This window comes from Spinacia oleracea, chromosome 1 (assembly GCF_020520425.1).
Source record: "Spinacia oleracea cultivar Varoflay chromosome 1, BTI_SOV_V1, whole genome shotgun sequence".
Lineage (NCBI taxonomy): Eukaryota > Viridiplantae > Streptophyta > Magnoliopsida > Caryophyllales > Amaranthaceae > Spinacia > Spinacia oleracea.
In genome coordinates this window covers 135,645,387-135,662,884 of record NC_079487.1, presented here as the reverse complement: position 1 = coordinate 135,662,884, position 17,498 = coordinate 135,645,387, and the positions used below count along the sequence as shown (strand labels likewise).

At 31.1% G+C, this 17,498-nt stretch overlaps 1 protein-coding gene across 4 annotated transcripts; it reads left to right on the top strand.

Moving 5' to 3' along the window:
• The first annotated feature begins 5,080 nt into the window (after positions 1-5,080).
• LOC110785693 (agamous-like MADS-box protein MADS4) lies at positions 5,081-10,966 on the top strand. 4 transcript variants are annotated; one of them, XM_056830774.1, is made up of 8 exons: positions 5,081-5,527; positions 7,581-7,662; positions 9,096-9,163; positions 9,271-9,370; positions 9,611-9,652; positions 9,788-9,829; positions 9,991-10,127; positions 10,597-10,966. In XM_056830774.1, the coding sequence occupies exons 1-8, from the start codon at positions 5,343-5,345 to the stop codon at positions 10,676-10,678; spliced, it is 738 nt and encodes a 245-aa protein (XP_056686752.1). In that variant the 5' UTR covers positions 5,081-5,342; the 3' UTR covers positions 10,679-10,966. The 4 variants fall into 4 exon arrangements, with proteins under 4 accessions (XP_056686752.1, XP_056686754.1, XP_021845869.1 ...); XM_056830776.1 differs by having other exon boundaries at positions 5,090-5,527; positions 7,584-7,662; XM_021990177.2 differs by having other exon boundaries at positions 5,090-5,527; positions 9,991-10,136.
• Positions 10,967-17,498: the final 6,532 nt, after the last annotated feature.

The window sequence follows — 17,498 nt, the reverse complement described above, 5'->3', positions numbered from 1 at the left end:
CGTATAAAAAATGTAACATACCTAAACTAAAAAAAGTACTTCCTCTAAAATTATAAAAATAAAAAGTAACATGTCTAAACTATAGAAGTAATATACTTAAACTAAGAAAGTATCTCCCATAAAACTACTCCGTATAAAAAAAGTAACATGTATAAACTATAGAAGTAACATACCTAAACTAAAAAAAGTACCTCCTCTAAAATTATAAAAAAAGTAACATGTCTAAACTATAGAAGTAACATACCTAAATTCGCAAGTGTGAACTGGTCTCACCATCAGTTGATGGTGAGGACAGTCTCATATAAGAATTTGGGAACTACATATTATAAAAACTTATAAAATATTAATATTTTGAAAATACATATTGAGATGAAGCCAACAATATATTATATACTAACATTTGTTTTCATATAGTATAAATAAAATAGGGTCAAAGTGAATTATGTGAATAGTGCAAAAAGTCAAAACGGTGCAAGTATTAAGGGACAGAGGAAGTAGCACATTTCTTTCTTTTGCATACTCCGTATGTACTTTGTATTTCAAAATAACTAACGCTCATATAATTTTATTTTCATAAATGTTTTTCAGGTAAATAGTGAGTAGTCCGTAATTACTTTGATTATTTGCTTTTCATCATGCATGACAAATTGTCAATCATACATTTACCAAAACTGTAAAAGGAAGAGAGAAGCCTCCTATAGACCAATGGATAACATCATGTGTTAAAGGGCCCACATGTAATCAAGTATTCTCTTGTTTCTTTACTTGGCGTTTTACTTAAAATTCTTCTTTACTATTTTCAATGAAAGGGGATGAGCAAGGATTCAATGTGGCGCAGCACATGGTAATTACAACAAGCAATCAGAAGTTGATCACATTAATGATATGATTGAAGGGCTATTTTCAATATGAGTATGAAATGGCCAAAAGAATGCAAGTATGTGATAGACCAGTGAGGGGACCTTCTTAATTTGTTGGTGGCCACATATATTTTAAATAAAGTTTCAGACTTGATGAAAGGTTCAAATAATGTGTTATGTGGTCCGATTACATGGTACAAAATTAAATACGTCATGTAGAATTGTAATCTGATGGGTGACGATCTTTGTAATTGAGAATCAAATCATCTATACTATATATTAAAAGGCGTTTCTACAAACGTCTACATGCCACGTGTCGCTCTCCCCTCAATCAAATATGGTTTGCATAAGATTCGAGCCTACGACCTCCAGTTTTAAACACAAGAGATTTATCCAATTGAGCTATAACCTTTTTCAAGTTATCTTTGCAAAATTATTATTAATATAATATTAAATAATTATCTTGTGAAAAAGAATTCAAACATAATTTCACTAAAGAATATAACAGTTAATTGTTATACACATAATAATCCGCGGCATCGCCCGGGCTCGAATACTAGTTGTTAATAATACGAGTACACATGCATACATGTGAAATTAATAGTCTCATATAGAAATAGGTGGTCATTGATGAGTTTGGAGTTGTTAATTGGGTCAAAAGGAAGTGAGAACAAGCTAAACAAAAACAACCCTCAAAGCAACCAATTCGGGCTACGTTGGTGACAACCTTCCTAGCTGAGTATCAACAATTTGAGTACGTATATATTTGAAATTAATATAGTCTTGTATAGAGATAGGTGACACATTATATATTCTTGGTTGAGTATCAACAACACGAGTCCATATTTATTGATATTAAAAGCATCTTCAATGGTTGTAGCTAGGGACTAGCTTGAAATTTATAAAAGTTTCAAGCTAATAGCTAGACCATTGGAGTGAAAATAATAAATTACCTTGGCCAAGCAAATTAGCTTAAACAAGCTAATTTGCTTGACAACTAGCTACCAAATGTTGTCAATTAATTAATTGACAAGTGGGTCAAATGGGACCAATTTAAATAACAATCTAGTTGCTAGCCATTGGAACAAAAATTAGCTAGACAATGAAATAGCTTGAAATCTTATGTGGCATAAGAAGCTAATTATCAAATTAGCTTACCATTGAAGATGCTCTAATACAGTTTTATTCTACCTCGTTTTCATAATGATCTTTATGATTCCATTTGTACAAATATTAAGACAAAAAGGGAAGAATGTATAAAAAAGCTAGTGTGTGAACATAAAAAAAAAAAAAAAAAAAAAAAGGATAAAGTAAGATAAATATCTGATATTATTGTTAGGAAGCGTAAACAAAGGTTGTTACAAGTAAAACACTATTGTTCTTGTTGGGAAGCATAAATAAAGGTTGTTACAAGTAAAACATTATTGTGAAATATAATAGAGGGCGGTAAAATATAAGAGGAACATGTAAGTTTTGTTATCATATATGGAGTATATATGAACAGTACACTCAGGGACACACAAAAGATTTTGAACTTTAGAGCATGAAATATGGAGGGGATAATTTGTTTTAATTACATGTGTTCGATTTGTTTAACCCTATATGATATAAGAAAGTAGTTAGATATGTGGAAAAGAATCAATACACCATTTTTCTTGCTAAAATGTTTTCCTAAAAACCAATTAAGCTAACTTGAGATCCGAGTTATTTATTTATATTACGTCTAATCACGAGTTTAATTAATGCAAAAGTGAAAAAAAAAATGTTGAAATTTGATCCAAGGTGTAACATTTGAAAATCAAAGAACATACGCCCTCCGTTTCTTTTTGTTTTTTACGTTTTTCTTTTTTTGTGTCTCAAAATGTTCTTTACATTTCCTTTTATATCATCACATTAATGATTTAATATTTTATCAAAATTTGTGTCAAATGATTTTTTAACCAATTAAATTCATTGGTTATTTAATTTCTCACACCTTTCTATTAGGACATTAAATTTTTCTCATATTCCCAATATCATAATTTTGATAAAAGTGAAAACATTATAAATAAACGTAATTTTTCTTGTTTAAATAAAAAAGTAGAGGAATCTCAATGCACATTAATTAGTCGTTAATAAACGTGCAAAATGGCAAACGTAAAAAACAAAAAGAGACGGAGGGAGTAATAATTAACAATTGGTTAATGGTTTGGCTAATTATTTTATACTACCCCATTTCGAAATAATAGGGACATGCACTTTGACTTTTGACACTATTCACAAATTTTTAATTTGACCATCATTTGTGATTTATGGGTAAAGAAAAATATAATCGCGTGGAATCTTGTTTGATTCGTCTCAATATGTACTTTCAGAATATTAACTTTTTATAATTTTTACGAATACAAAATTAGAGATATTGATGACCAAACATTTGTATTGGCAAATATAAAAAGGTAAATTGTTTCATTATTTCAAAATAGAGGGAGTACTCCATCCATACACCCTTTAGCTGATGCTGTCTGACATCATAAAACTCTATACTTCGTAGATGTTAAGTATCCAAAGGGTATTTCCGTCAAGTGATGCCAAAAAGTATAAACAAAGATGTACTCCGTACGAATTTATTTTACATGTTCTTTAAGGTTAGGTCACATGATTGCCCGAACCCGTAAATATTGCAGTGGGTTTTTCAGTGAGTTGCCCCCTACAAATTTCGACACGTGTCCAAAACCCTTCGGTTTTATTAAGGTTTTTCCAAACTTATTTTATTTTTCCTCCCAACTTCAACCACCAACGTCCAATCAATCAGCTTCAGTAAACAGTCATCCCATAAACATCAATTAGTACATAATTACTTCCTTAATTAGGTAATTTAATTGGACCAACTGTTAACATTTTCAATTATTCATATTGTAATGCTAATTAAGGTATGCATTAGCTGTATAATTGGGTGATTAGATTAGACTAGATTATCAAACGAATCTAAGAAACATTTGGGTCTATTAATGCTTTGTACATTACTAATTAAACGTGCAATTAAGTTGTGTGCACTTATATAGTTAAGAGATGACCATTTGTAAAGTAGTTAAGTCGATTTCTCGTACAATAATTTTGTGTTTGTACTATTGGAAATAGTTAGATCAGTTTTACAGTAATATGGTGTCTACAAACACGAAGTTACTGTGACATAATTGACTAGTCTCGTTAGTGAATTGACTAGTTATACCATACCTCTAATAAAAGTGTTTAATTCACGGCTGATTGAAGGAGATGTTTGAGCTTAAATATGTAGGTTTGATGAAAAGTAATTGTAGGGTGCTTTTTGGAAGAGAATTTTGTCAATGGGATGAAGAAATGACTATTTTATCACAATATCACAACACATAATACACTCACCATACCTAAGTCTAGTAACGATCCCTTGGCTGAATAAGTTAAATTAAGACAAAAACTGAAAAACATGTTAAACTAGATTAGGTCTCGTGCACGCATGGATATTTGAAAATTATTATTTGACCATCTTTTTAATAAAAAAATTAATTGAATTATTTATCCCTTAAATCTATTGCATAATTAATAATCATATTTTAACTTATTACGTATTATATATTTTATATGTTTAATATGATGATCTGACTAAAATATTTGATATATTTAATATGCTAATTTGACCAAAATATCGAGTAAGAATATTTTCTATTATTGATATATATGACAGTTTGACTAAAATTTTACCAAAATTTTAATAATTGCATATTCCATAATCCTATATTTTTTCCATATATAAACATGTGTACAAAAGGAAAGAAAATAAAAAATAAATGTCTTTTTAGAAAAGAGTTTTTGGCGGGAAAATTTTTCACCAGGAAGTGACACGTGTCATTCCTGGTGTCTCTTTAGTATATAGTAATAGATTTAAGAAAATCATATAGAGTAAACAGAAATCAAGTAAAAGTAACACGCACTCTAACCCTTTTTTTAATGTAAAGAGAAAAATATATTATGAGCCCCTCTGCTCGAGCAACTATATACATACAATTGTTAATAAGGTGACTAACTTAGCAATTCAGTCTGTCACTTTATTTGCCTCTCTGTAGATGCGTTTGATCAAACTTGTTACCTCCAACCCAATTAAGCGAAATTAAAACTCGTACTGTCGTACATCAAAGTATAAATACTCGTATAGTCGTATACTCTTCTGTCTTCACTAGCTAGGAACCTAGGACATCTTCCATCAAAAAAAAAATATCTTAGCTAGGAATCACACAGCCTATCACTATTGGCCCACAGAGAAAATTGGCTAAGTAATTAATCGAGCAAGTAAATGTTAAGATCAAGTTCATGATTAGTGATTAAAGGGCTAGTAATTAAATTGATCAAAACAAAAAGAAAAAAGAAAATTCCAGAACATAAATAAATAAAACAAGAAGATAGCTTTAACTAGATTACATACATCAACAAGAAGAAGAACAAGTGGGAGAGAGAAAAAAAAGAGGAGAAATGGGGAGAGGAAGAGTAGAATTGAAGAGGATTGAAAACAAGATCAACAGACAAGTTACCTTCGCAAAACGAAGAAATGGTCTTTTGAAGAAAGCTTATGAACTTTCTGTACTTTGTGATGCTGAAGTTGCTCTCATCATCTTCTCTACTAGAGGAAAACTCTACGAATTTTGCAGTAGCCCTAGGTACTTTTATTTATTTATTATTCTTTCAATTCCTCATTCATAATATTAAAAAAAAAAATATATATATAGTTACTTTTTACTTGTTTTCACATGAAAATTTGCTCGAACAAATTAAGGATCTCGATAAAGAGGTTGGAAAGATGGGCATAGGTTTCCGTTTTGGTGAATGTCTCAGCGTTTTTAGCAGTTTTTTTTGTGTGTTTTCCTCTTATTTGTTTATTTTTATGGAGTTTTTTTTCTTTCATTTTTTTTGCTTTTCTATTTTGTGTGTTTAGTTTTGTTTTAGCATTAGATCTGCTCTCATGTAATTCTTGTCCTCTGTTTGGTTTTACTAACAATAGCCTCAACTTCTAAACATTCTTTTTTCTGTTTTTTGGTTCCATTTTACTGCTAAACCAAACTGGGTATTAATTCATCTTCTTGCTTTTCCTCCTCTCTTTAATTTCTTGATCAACTTTTAGCTATTTTAGCTTATATTTTAAGCAAAATTTCTTTTTTTAAAAAAACATTTTAATATCCCATAACTTTTTTGTAAAAATTTGAGGGAATTTAAGTTCTCAAAACATTTAAATTTCCCAATAATTGAGCTACTTTTTATTTTATTTTTTCTAGGGTTTTCTTATGAATCATCCTAGGTTTAAAGAAATGATCTTTATTAACTCAATCATGAAATTGGGATTTGGGCCATCCTCTATGATTAATTCTTTCTTAATTTCAATTAATAATTAAGGGTTTACACCTAGATTTGGTGGGGTTTTTTTTTTAAATTATTTTTTATTATTTGAAATGAATACAAAACGGTTTTATATCCTTAGGGTTTTCTACTGTTCTTGAAGATTCCGAGTTCAAACTTTTTGCAGGAATCTAAGATTTACTTAGATCTGTAATATTTTGAACTTATCCAAAAAGAAATTTGGACAATTCTGTGCATTATCCTAAGGAATATGAGATAAAATAAATCATAATTTCAGTTAAAAACCATTGGATTTTTCACTGAATTTAACTGGGATGCTTAATTATTTTTTAGGTTTTGTGATGTCTCATGAAGCATAAATGTCTCATCAGTTAAAGTAGAAGATCCATGTGCTTTGAGACCTTGAAATGACAAGTCTTTAGTTTTTATGAAGAATATCATAAATTGGGAAAATGGAAGTTTTTTTGTTTTTTTATTTTACTTTTTTGGTTAATTGAAGTTAATTCTTTCTTCACAAATATATTTCATGTTTTGCCTCTTCCCGGGAATCCAATGGTTGATAAGTTCAGTCTCTTTGTCAAGGAAGTTTGAGCAAAAACATGACCAAAAATCTTCATTTGGCTCTAGTCTCATGAGATAATTACATACTAGAACTTGGTATGTCATGTTTAATGACTTCAATATAGCTAGATTTTAGTTTTTTGATATGCTGATCATAGTTACTTCGATTTCTATTGCTTTAACTTTCTTTCCTTTCCTCTTTTTCGATCTATATTTGTTCATAACTCTAGCTAGATGATGTTTTCTTATACGGAGTACTAATTAAGATCATGTAGTACCGGAAATTCACAATATGATGCTAGTGTAATTAATACTTGGAAACTAGGATTTGTGTCAAGATTTATTCTTGTAAGTAATAGTTCTGGTATCATCAAGTAGTATGATTAGTATTCACCATTTAGGGAAGGAGCTCAAAGAAATTTAGCTTTGTGACTATTTGAGTAAACCATAAAAAAGTAGGTTAATGTACTATCTCTTTCAAGATTTTAGTTGTCAATTACTAGTTCAAATAATTCTTTCATTTCCGGACTGGGATAGTATCAAGTCGCAATCTTCAAAATATCGAAAAAACAGAAAAGTTGAAATCTTATTTGATGTAATTTATTCTTTTATTATGTTTGAGGATGGGAGGGAAAACAACTACTGTTGTCTCAATGAATGAATAGATGTCAATTTAAGCTTTGTTTGTGGTTTGTTTATTAATTTGTATTCTAAAACTAATTCTTGAAAATGTGGTGCCTTTGAACTTTTGTGACAATTGAAGTTTCCCACTTACTCTATGTATTGTTTGCCTTCTAGCAGCATGCTGAAGACGCTAGAGAGGTATCAAAAGAGCAATTATGGACCCCCGGACAACACTGTCTCTACAAGAGAGGCCCTGGTATGTAAACTAGATATATATGCAGATTTCATGCTCAAAATTGTAAGAATTGTAATACTATATTCTTTGACATTTCTTTTGTTGTGTTAAAACTCGAGGAGTAATATATACCTTTAGATACCAACATAAGTTGGTGGAGTTGGTGGGGAACTCACCTTGTGACTTGGAGGTCACAAGTTCGAGCCCCATCAACTGCGAAATGCTTGGGAGTGACTCAAGCGATGACCCTGCGGAGCTGGGCTTGGCTTTAAACATGTAGGAATTGACTATGAGTTTGAAACCAAGATCAACAAATATGAAGATATAAGTAATTATTCATTAATTAGAAGCAAGACCATAATGTTTTGTGAAAAGAAATCAAATGTCTATATACTTGTTGATCTTGGTCTTTGTTCCTCAAAAATAATGTGGATGATTCTTGAGATTGTGGTTACACAAAAAGATTGGTGGACTTTTTAGAGAGATTTCCCCCGGGCAATACTTACTCACTTCACTAACACATAAGTATGTTGTAACTTGTAAGGTCAAACCTGTTATTGTGTTTGGTATTCAAACTGACAAGTAATAGTACATTGATATTTTAAGGAACATACAATAAATATGGTCGTATCATATGTATTGGAGAGAATTTTGGTTAAAGATAGAGATTTAGAATCAGCTTAAAACTGAGTAACTTCAGTTGTGTCATGTTTATACTACGTATATGCTTGTTTATGAATCATCTGCCTTATGTAACCCTAGAGGGCTTCTTACTTTTACTAAGATTGTAGCTAGTTCACTATGTTATGTTCTCTTGTTAAGAATATTTTCAGTGACTCAAGAGATCTTTTCTCAACAATCACAATGAGCTTTTTGATTGTTCATTTCTAATCATATAGCACTACATTGTTGCATGAGTAAAATGTTTACATCTGAGTATCTGACCCCTCTAGCAGCGCGCTTACCATGCCCGCGAATGGAAGGCTAGACTGAAACACATTGGATTATACTGATCTACAGTGGAGGAGACAGGTGGTGTCAAGGGTCGTGGGTCACCGACCACCCGATTTTGTAAAAAAAAATATTTATACCTTATATATATTACAAAAAGTAAATGAATACGGATTAAATAATTGTTTACTAACATATCGACTCCCCAGTTTAAAAATGTCGACACCCCGATTCAAAAATACTGGCTCCGTCACTGCTGATCTACAATAGCCTTTTAAGAGAAATCCCTGGTTAATAGTTGAAGAATAAGCTCATATGTAGCTCATGAACTGATCATATGTTATTCCTTATTTGCCTTATAAGTTATAAGGCTCCAAATGTGTTAAAAGCTTGGATGCTATTACTGTATTTGTTTAGTAATTCATCTCAATTCAACATTGATACTCAAATCCATTCCAAAGTAGTCCACTGATATGTTTTCTCCTTGATTGTAATGAATGAAGGAAATAAGTAGCCAGCAAGAGTATCTTAAGCTAAAAGCGCGTTTTGAGTCCCTGCAGCGTACACATAAGTAAGATGCAGTTAAATTTATTCTTGACTGAAAACCTGTGATTATATATGAGCACAAATTACTATACATAGTGTTTTTATTTCTCACATATATAAATAATATGTTAGGAATCTTATGGGGGAGGAGCTTGGTCCTCTAAGCAGCAAGGAGCTTGAATCTCTTGAAAGGCAACTTGACATGTCACTGAAGCAGATCAGATCAATAAGGGTACTGGATCAATATCCTTAATTTCCTGTTTACATTACTTGTACATGCTTGCAAAAACATGTTTTCAAGTGACTGAACTGAACTGAACTGAACTGAACTGAACTGAAATTACATGAACACTACCTTAGGATTCAGTATTGTGGCATAGAATCGACTAAACCTTAAACACGTAAATTATGTACGAAACTAATTAACTCGACCTGACTTAATTATTTGATGGGAACGTTGTTTTCCTTGCAGACTCAGTGCATGGTGGATCAACTTACTGATCTTCAAAGGAAGGTAAACGTTACTGATGTTAGCCGATACCAAATCATTTTGAAGCTTTGTTACGTTGTTGTTGCTGTTGTTGTGAGTTGTATCACAAAAACCATTACTTCTGCTGCTTAACTTCATAGAATGTTTTTGTTGCTGCAGGAACATATGCTTAATGAAGCAAACAGGACTCTTAAACAAAGGGTAGTTTATCTTCCTGATGCATTAGTTTTTATAGAACTATAATATTAACAATATAAATGAAAAGAGTTAACATGCTGTCTCTGATCGATATTGTTTGTAATCCTATAAACATATGATATAGCAATTCCTAATCGGTTCTACTTCTTGATGAATCGATGCAGTTGATAGAAGCAAATCAAGCAAGTTCTCTGCAATGGGGGAATATGCATGATGTTGGTTATGATAATAGACAGCCTGCTCAACCTCATGATGATAGCTTCTTTCACCCTCTAGAATGTGAACCAACACTCCAAATGGGGTATGCAACGTATGTCACCTTTCCTTCACCACTTATATACATGCTATTTTCGGTTCTTCACCTATCAATTCAAAAAAAAAAAAAAAAACTACTTTCTCATTCCTTAAATATTGCACCATAGTTGACTTTTCGCTTCTTAACGCATACTTTAACTCTTAATATCTCGAATTATGTATAAGTAAAAGTTATAAAATTTTATATTTACAAAATATATAACGATACGAATCTAATAAGATCATATATATGACTACAATTTTTCTTATGTAAGAATCACAAAAAATGAACAAAAGTCTAGTGTGAATAGTCCATGGTTCATCCTCAATGGTTTGTGGCGCCAGTTAACTCTTGGTTGTAAAATGGGTGTTTGGATTGCAATAAAATTCTTACTTGCTTACCAAAAAATCAAAAAATAAAAAAATAAAAAAAAACTGAGAATTGGCTGGACAATAACATTTGTGTGGGATTGCAGTTACCAGCATGATCCGGTAAGCGCGGCGGCAGCAGCAGCAGGAGCTAGTGCTAACAATTTCTTGCCAAATTGGCTACCATGAATGAATAATCCTTGAACATGCCTCCTTCGCCTTTAGAAAAAAAAAAGGCGGTGTGAATTCGAGGTGTAATCCATAATTCACTGTATCCCTCACTATCTATATGATTAGCAATCAGTGTGTGTAAGAACAACTCCATAAAAAAAACATTTGCTGTTATATTTTTGTAAACTTTTTCTGAAACTGGAACATTTGGGAGTGAGCTTTTGTACATCACTATTATGATTTATGTAAGTATTGTTGTTGTGTGCTGTATTCCATAATGCAATGGATCTTGTTCTGTTTCTGTTACTTTTCTCAGCTGAAATTTATCAAGACTATGCAAAACGCAGTTAAAAAAGGTCTGCAATTCCCTTATATTGATAACTTTGTCGTTAATTGCTACATTTAAATCACATAAAAAATAGTTAGACGTACGCTTATCATATACTACGTACATTGCCTTTCCTTCTATAATGTGGGATAATTTAGAGTGCGTTATATTCACCTGATTTTGACTTATTTTTCCTGAACTTATTTTAATTGACCAACTTATTTTTCTTGAAATAAGTAGAAATAAAGTGAAAAGAACATAGCCTTACCTGTCATGTAAAAAGAAAAGAAAAAGGTATGTTATAATGTTAATATACGGAGTAACTAGAGTCTAGATACTTTAGAAGTTCCTTTAATGGCAAATTGGCAAGGATAAATTGATCCCCTGCAATAACAGAAAATGACAATAAATCAATGATAAGGGACATGGGCCTTTCAAGAAAAATAAAAAGGGGGATATGGCCATATGGGCCTATGAATAAATTATCATTTTGTTGTTCCTCTTATCTGGGCCGATACTGAAGCCCAATACAGTCCAACATTTCTCTATAATGGCCCATAATCAAACTGGGGCCTGGTAGTGGGGGACAAAGGATGTAAAAACCAATAAGTCTGTCTTTGATCTCAACCACTGTTTATTTTAATCATAAAAAAGTGAAAAGGATGCCACAATCTTTTTTTATTTCATTTCCAATAAGTGTGGGCCCGCTTTCTAAATCCGACAATAATAATATCAGAGACGGTAGGTCACTTATAGCGAAAAATAGCAAGAATTCTAAATAAAGGATGAAATGTCCACCCTACCTTCTCCAATGCATTTACGAGTAATAGGACGGTTTTTGGCCTACCTATAAATTCGGACTCTTGTATAAAAGTCACAAGTTCTCCATATAGCACGATGTTTGAGGTAGCAGACTAGTGGGTAGCATTTTGAGTTAACCAAGTTAAGGTGTTATTAGTAAAATTTACGTAATGATAAGCGACGGAGGTATAGGTTGAGAAACTTTTGTCAAACATTAAAATTAATAGTGTTCAAATGTACGGGTAGTGTTTGATAAATTTATACATTAGTAAAGTTCTAAACAATATGTTATTTCAATAAAAAAAAGTTCTAAACAATATGTATAGCTCTTATGGCATTTTTCGATATCAACCGTTACTTTTATAAAACATTTATATTAGGTACTAACTATTTTAACAGTTAACCGTTAACCGCTACTATTCACTGCTACTACTACTCAATTGCTACCTACAACCGTTTGTTTTGCCGAACAGAGCCATAGAGTATGTAAGTTGTTGATAGTTATTCCCCGTATGTTTGTTCCTTATTGTTTTTTACAATTTGAAATGTAGGTTCAAATTTTGAAACTTTCACCCTAAACTCTCAACATTACATAAGAAGTAATTTTATTACTTTGTAAATATTGTCGTGTAAAATCTTATTAAATTTATCTAAGGTAAGAAATTTCAACCTATCAACTATGTGTTTCTCATACGGAGTATAATTTGTACAAAACTAGATATATTAATCATCTATATGCGCCATTAAAGTGTGCACATATCATCTATTTTATAATTATAACACCATTTTAACTTTTACAATATTCGTATTTTATTTTTTACCATCTTTTGTAATATATACGTAAGAAAATAATGTAATCATGTATGATCTTATTATATTGGTGTTGATATATATTTTATAAATATCAATTTTTTTTATAATTCTTATTCATGCATAATTCAAAAGATTAAGAGTCAAAATTATATAGTCATATATTAAGAAGTGTAAAGTCAACCATATGCAATATTTAACGACAGAGGAAACATAGTAATTGTAAAAGAATACTAGAGGTGGCATCTTTATACTGATTTTCTAAATTACTACGGAATGTAACTTGGACTTTTCTATATGGAACAGGTTAGACAAGGCCCACCTGTCGAGCTCCAGAGGCCCAGCCTATAAGTTAGCTGTAATTCTCTAAATATCAATATTGTACGTATTTCTTTTCGAATGTTTTTCTTTATTTGTGGAGTTGGTGGAGAACTCACCTTGTGGTTTGGAGGATACATGGTTGAATTCGATCAACTGCGAAATACTTGTGAGTAACTCAAACAAAGACCTGCGTAGCTGAACTGGTTAACATGTATTAGGTGTTGGTTCAGTAGAGTCACTTATTCTTACCTATTAAAGAAAATTAAAATATTTTACACGATACAATTCAAATGTTACCCTTATTCACCCTACATTGTTCCTCCCTCGCCTTATCTCATTTTCTTCATAAGTTAGGGGTATTATTGTCTTTAACTTTCTCTTTCACTCCTTAATTAGTTCTTGTGGGAAAATGAAATGTATCATCTAAGATGATATTAGTCAAAACATGAACAATTGGAAATTTATGTGTAGCAGAGGTTAGAGGCTTAGAGCTGTGAAAGTTATGGAAGAAATGTACTATCTCGTGCACAAAGTCTTTTTTAATAAATTAACCCATGTTTTAGTCGCCTTATTTTTACTTAATTAATTTAACAAAAAAATTCACTTAATTCAACAATAATATATAAGTTCAGATATGATAGGTTCGTGAAAAATAAAGGTTATTAAGTACAATTTATAAATAAGATAAATTTAGATAAGTTCGAAAAACTTCAGATAAGATAAGTACATAGATTATAAGGCACCCTTAGCTTAATCATTTAAAAACTGCATCCTTCAATCAACTTCTTTTTTTGGCTGGTTAAGAGGAGCCAAAGCTCTTAAGCAAAGCAAATACTACAAACTAGAATAAGGAAAAAGTAGCAAAACAAAGAGAAACAACAAACAAAAACCAAACAAATAAAACTCAAACAACTAATTATAGCTATGGGAACTTTTTTTTTTTTTTTTTTGGTGTTAGCACCCGGTTCACTTTTAGGGTTAATCCGGATTCGGGGCGAATTCTGGGTGGATAGGTTCCAGTCCCCCCGCAATTGTTATTGCGGGGAATCGAACACGAGTTATCCCTACCAAGTCCAGCCCCAATCACCACTAAACCAACCGACAATAACTATGGGAACTATGCATTGCAACAATTGCAAACACTTTTCGAGTAACAAAGTCCTCCAATAAAACAACACGAATATATCCTAACGGGACCCGTCTCAAATAGGACCAATCTTTGTTCCATGTTCGCTTGGTTGGATTCACGGTAGCATAATTGAATCATTACTTCCCAGTTCCCAACCCTTTATGTCGATCATACTCTTGCACCTCAAACAAGCAATTTCATGACCACTACGGAATCTACTATGAGCTGTTAGGTACCCTTATGAGTTATGACCCACATTCCAAGCCCGGCCTAGATGCCCATTGGTATTTACCCAAACCCAACCAGCCCGCGGCCCGCTGCATCTCACAAAAACCACTTCCCTTCCTCAGCTCCTCGATCTCTAGCTCTTTCTAGTTTTCACCTAGCATAAGATTATCTTTCATCATGGCAATGAATATCTAAGTTCATAAATACTTTAATTTAGACGTTTTCTATACTTAGCCGTTAGTGTGAATATAATGATACGACTTACCCTAATACGGGTGACTGGGACTTATATATATAATAATATGGTACAATAGTACAATTATGAGCATACCCTTAGTATCCTCTATTAGTTAGCATTATACGAAGTATATGTTTAGTTATTAAGTTTATTAAGACAATAGAATAATTGTTTATAATGGTAGGTTAATTATTACTTGGGGAGTATTTTTAATTAGGGTGATGATAAAGGTCGCAAGTTGCGACAACATTTAATTGTCGCAATCTTACGTGTCGGAGTTTAATTGGTACATATAGGCGCCACGTAGGCTATGAGTCATCATAATAGTTTTACTATCAAAACAAAAGTTTTACTATGAAAATATGTAAATAAGGTAATCGGTATAAAAAAAGAAACAAATTAGAAAATTAAGATTTTCTTACCTATATTTTAAACATGTATAATAGGATATATAAACTAAATATTTTAGATTCCAATTTAAATCATGACACATAAGCATGTCATGTCATTATTATGATACGCTTAAAAGTCGCATGTTGCGACCTTTATCATTTTCGTTTTAATTAATATGGCTAAACACTGCCCTAAACCCCTGAGTGCGAGACAAGTGCTACGTGGATTACTTTTTCTTTAAATTAGAATCACATGACATGCAACTTTGTTGACACTTAGCAGCTGCTCGAAAGAATCTTCAGTCTTCACAATAAATATACTCTACATTCGCCAAAAATGATTGTGTTAGAACTTACAAACCTGTTTTATTCAATAGTCCGTGTTGTTCTTGTTCCGTGGCATGTTTCGGTCCTCTAGCTGCTCGTTACTTAGAAATTAAGAGTGAACCATTGGCTCATATACAAGATACTATCATTGATATTAATAATATGGAGTATATATCTACGTGGGTACTGGGTAGTCAATTTTCAAAATTTTCTTTTCTTTAATAAGATATATACTTTCTCCATCATTCTACATTCTTTTAATTGAAGGTCTCATTTTACAAAATTACTTGTTTCATTATGACTAAAAAACTCTTAAAAAATTGGTTAAATAGAGCAAGTAAATCGAGGCAGAGAGAGTATTCAAGTTTTAGAAAATAATACTCGATAATAGTCCCCGAACAACAATGGCATATACTCACAAATCCACAAGCAAAGAAATAACCTCAGGGATTATATACACGTACAATACATATAAAACCAAATGTATCAAAGTTCATCATTTTATGAATGAGAATCTATGAAGCCATTTAAAATTAACGAGCTCATGATTTGAAATAATTCATTTACTTTCTTTCATTTACCAAAAAAAAAAATAGTTAAAGTTATACATTGATCGAACACCGGATACATTCAAGATTATACACAACGAATATCTTTTTGCCTTAGTAAAACAAGGTACAAACAACCGAACAAAAGAAATACTCCTCTGTCCCTTAATACTCAAACCGTTTTGACTTTTTGCACTATTCACATAATTCACTTTGACCATATTTTATTTCTAGTATATGAAACAAATGTTAGTATAATAATATATTGTGGGCTTCATCTTAATATATATTTTCAAAATATTAATATTTTTATAAATTTTTATAATATGTAGTTAAAGATATTGGTAAACGTGTCCAGTCAAAACGGCCGGTGCGAGTATTAAAGGACGAAGGGAGTAACCTTAATTGTTGTTTTTAATTTGAAATACAATGAGTGACACAATTACTGCAGTGACGATAAGCCATTTTGTACTAGTGATCCTTCAATTCTCTTTCAATTATAACGTTTTAACTTCTAATTTCTTATTTACATGAGATGTACGATAAATAATGTACACCGAAGTTAAAATTAACGTAAAATGCATAAAAACTACCTTTATATATGTAAAAATTATCTATTTTTTAGTGATAAAATTTTTCAATTTAATAAAAAATATTTCTTTAAAATGACTAATAATGTATAAAATTAGTCATTTAACCCTTTTAAATGTTTATCTATCAACTTTTATTTTTAATAATATAAAAGTTAGAGAAAAATAGGTAAAAGTTAGAGAAAACTGGGTAAAAATTATGTTGATGTACAATAAATTTATTGTACACCTTATGTATGCAAGACATTTTAAACTTTTTTTACTATTCCATAAGTCACTTTTAATTTGACCATTTTTTTGCTAATATTATATCGAAACAAATATTTCATACTTTTTTTTAAACAATATTATTATTATATTAGATTATTAAAAATAATAATAGTCAAAGTTATACATTAATCAATACTCTGGTTATAACGTTTGGATGGAGAAGAACGAAATTGCAACATCAATGTCTTTCCTTCCCGGGTAAGTATTGTGTTTCTACTTTCTACATACTGACGTAGCTACATACGACCCCCGCTCTCTTTTACTAGTACAAATATCTCTAGTAAAGAAAATACAAATAAAATAAAACTGGAAAATATTAAAATATCTCTGATTATAGATTAAAAAAAAAATGTAAAAAAAAAAGTACGAGAATTGCGCCAGCTTACAGCGTGATCTGGATCATGTTATGTGGTACACGAAATACGGGGTAGCACCACTGTACTACTGTAGGATATTTTGCATGAAGTTAAGAGAAAGCATGAACTGACTGCTATAAGAGTTAAAATTAAAGAAGATACTCAAACGATGATATTTTCCTTTTCTAGTTTTGTTTCTAACTACAGTTAACCTTTAATTTTATATGATATACTTTTATCATTAATATTTTTATAAGATGTCAAAAATATAATAAATAAATAAGCAATGCAAAAAAAAAAAAAAAAAACAATCCAAAAACGTTGGATATTGCATGTATTAAGAAATATCATCCTATAATAGGCACAATAGAAGTACTCCTTCGGTTTTTTAATGTCCCTTTTGGAATTGAAGGCAGTCTAACAAAAGTAAAATTGTCACATGAATTTCAATAGAATATAACCCATGTGGGTATGAGAGAAATAATTAAGGGGTTTATGAG

Bases quoted from the DNA above. Each gene is read 5' to 3' on its own strand.
- LOC110785693 (XM_021990177.2), top strand. From the start codon at position 5,343: ATGGGGAGAGGAAGAGTAGAATTGAAGAGGATTGAAAACAAGATCAAC. The intron at 9,164-9,270 runs GTAAGATGCAGT...ATAATATGTTAG, and splicing joins TCCCTGCAGCGTACACATAA to GAATCTTATGGGGGAGGAGC. The intron at 9,653-9,787 runs GTAAACGTTACT...TTGTTGCTGCAG, and splicing joins TTACTGATCTTCAAAGGAAG to GAACATATGCTTAATGAAGC.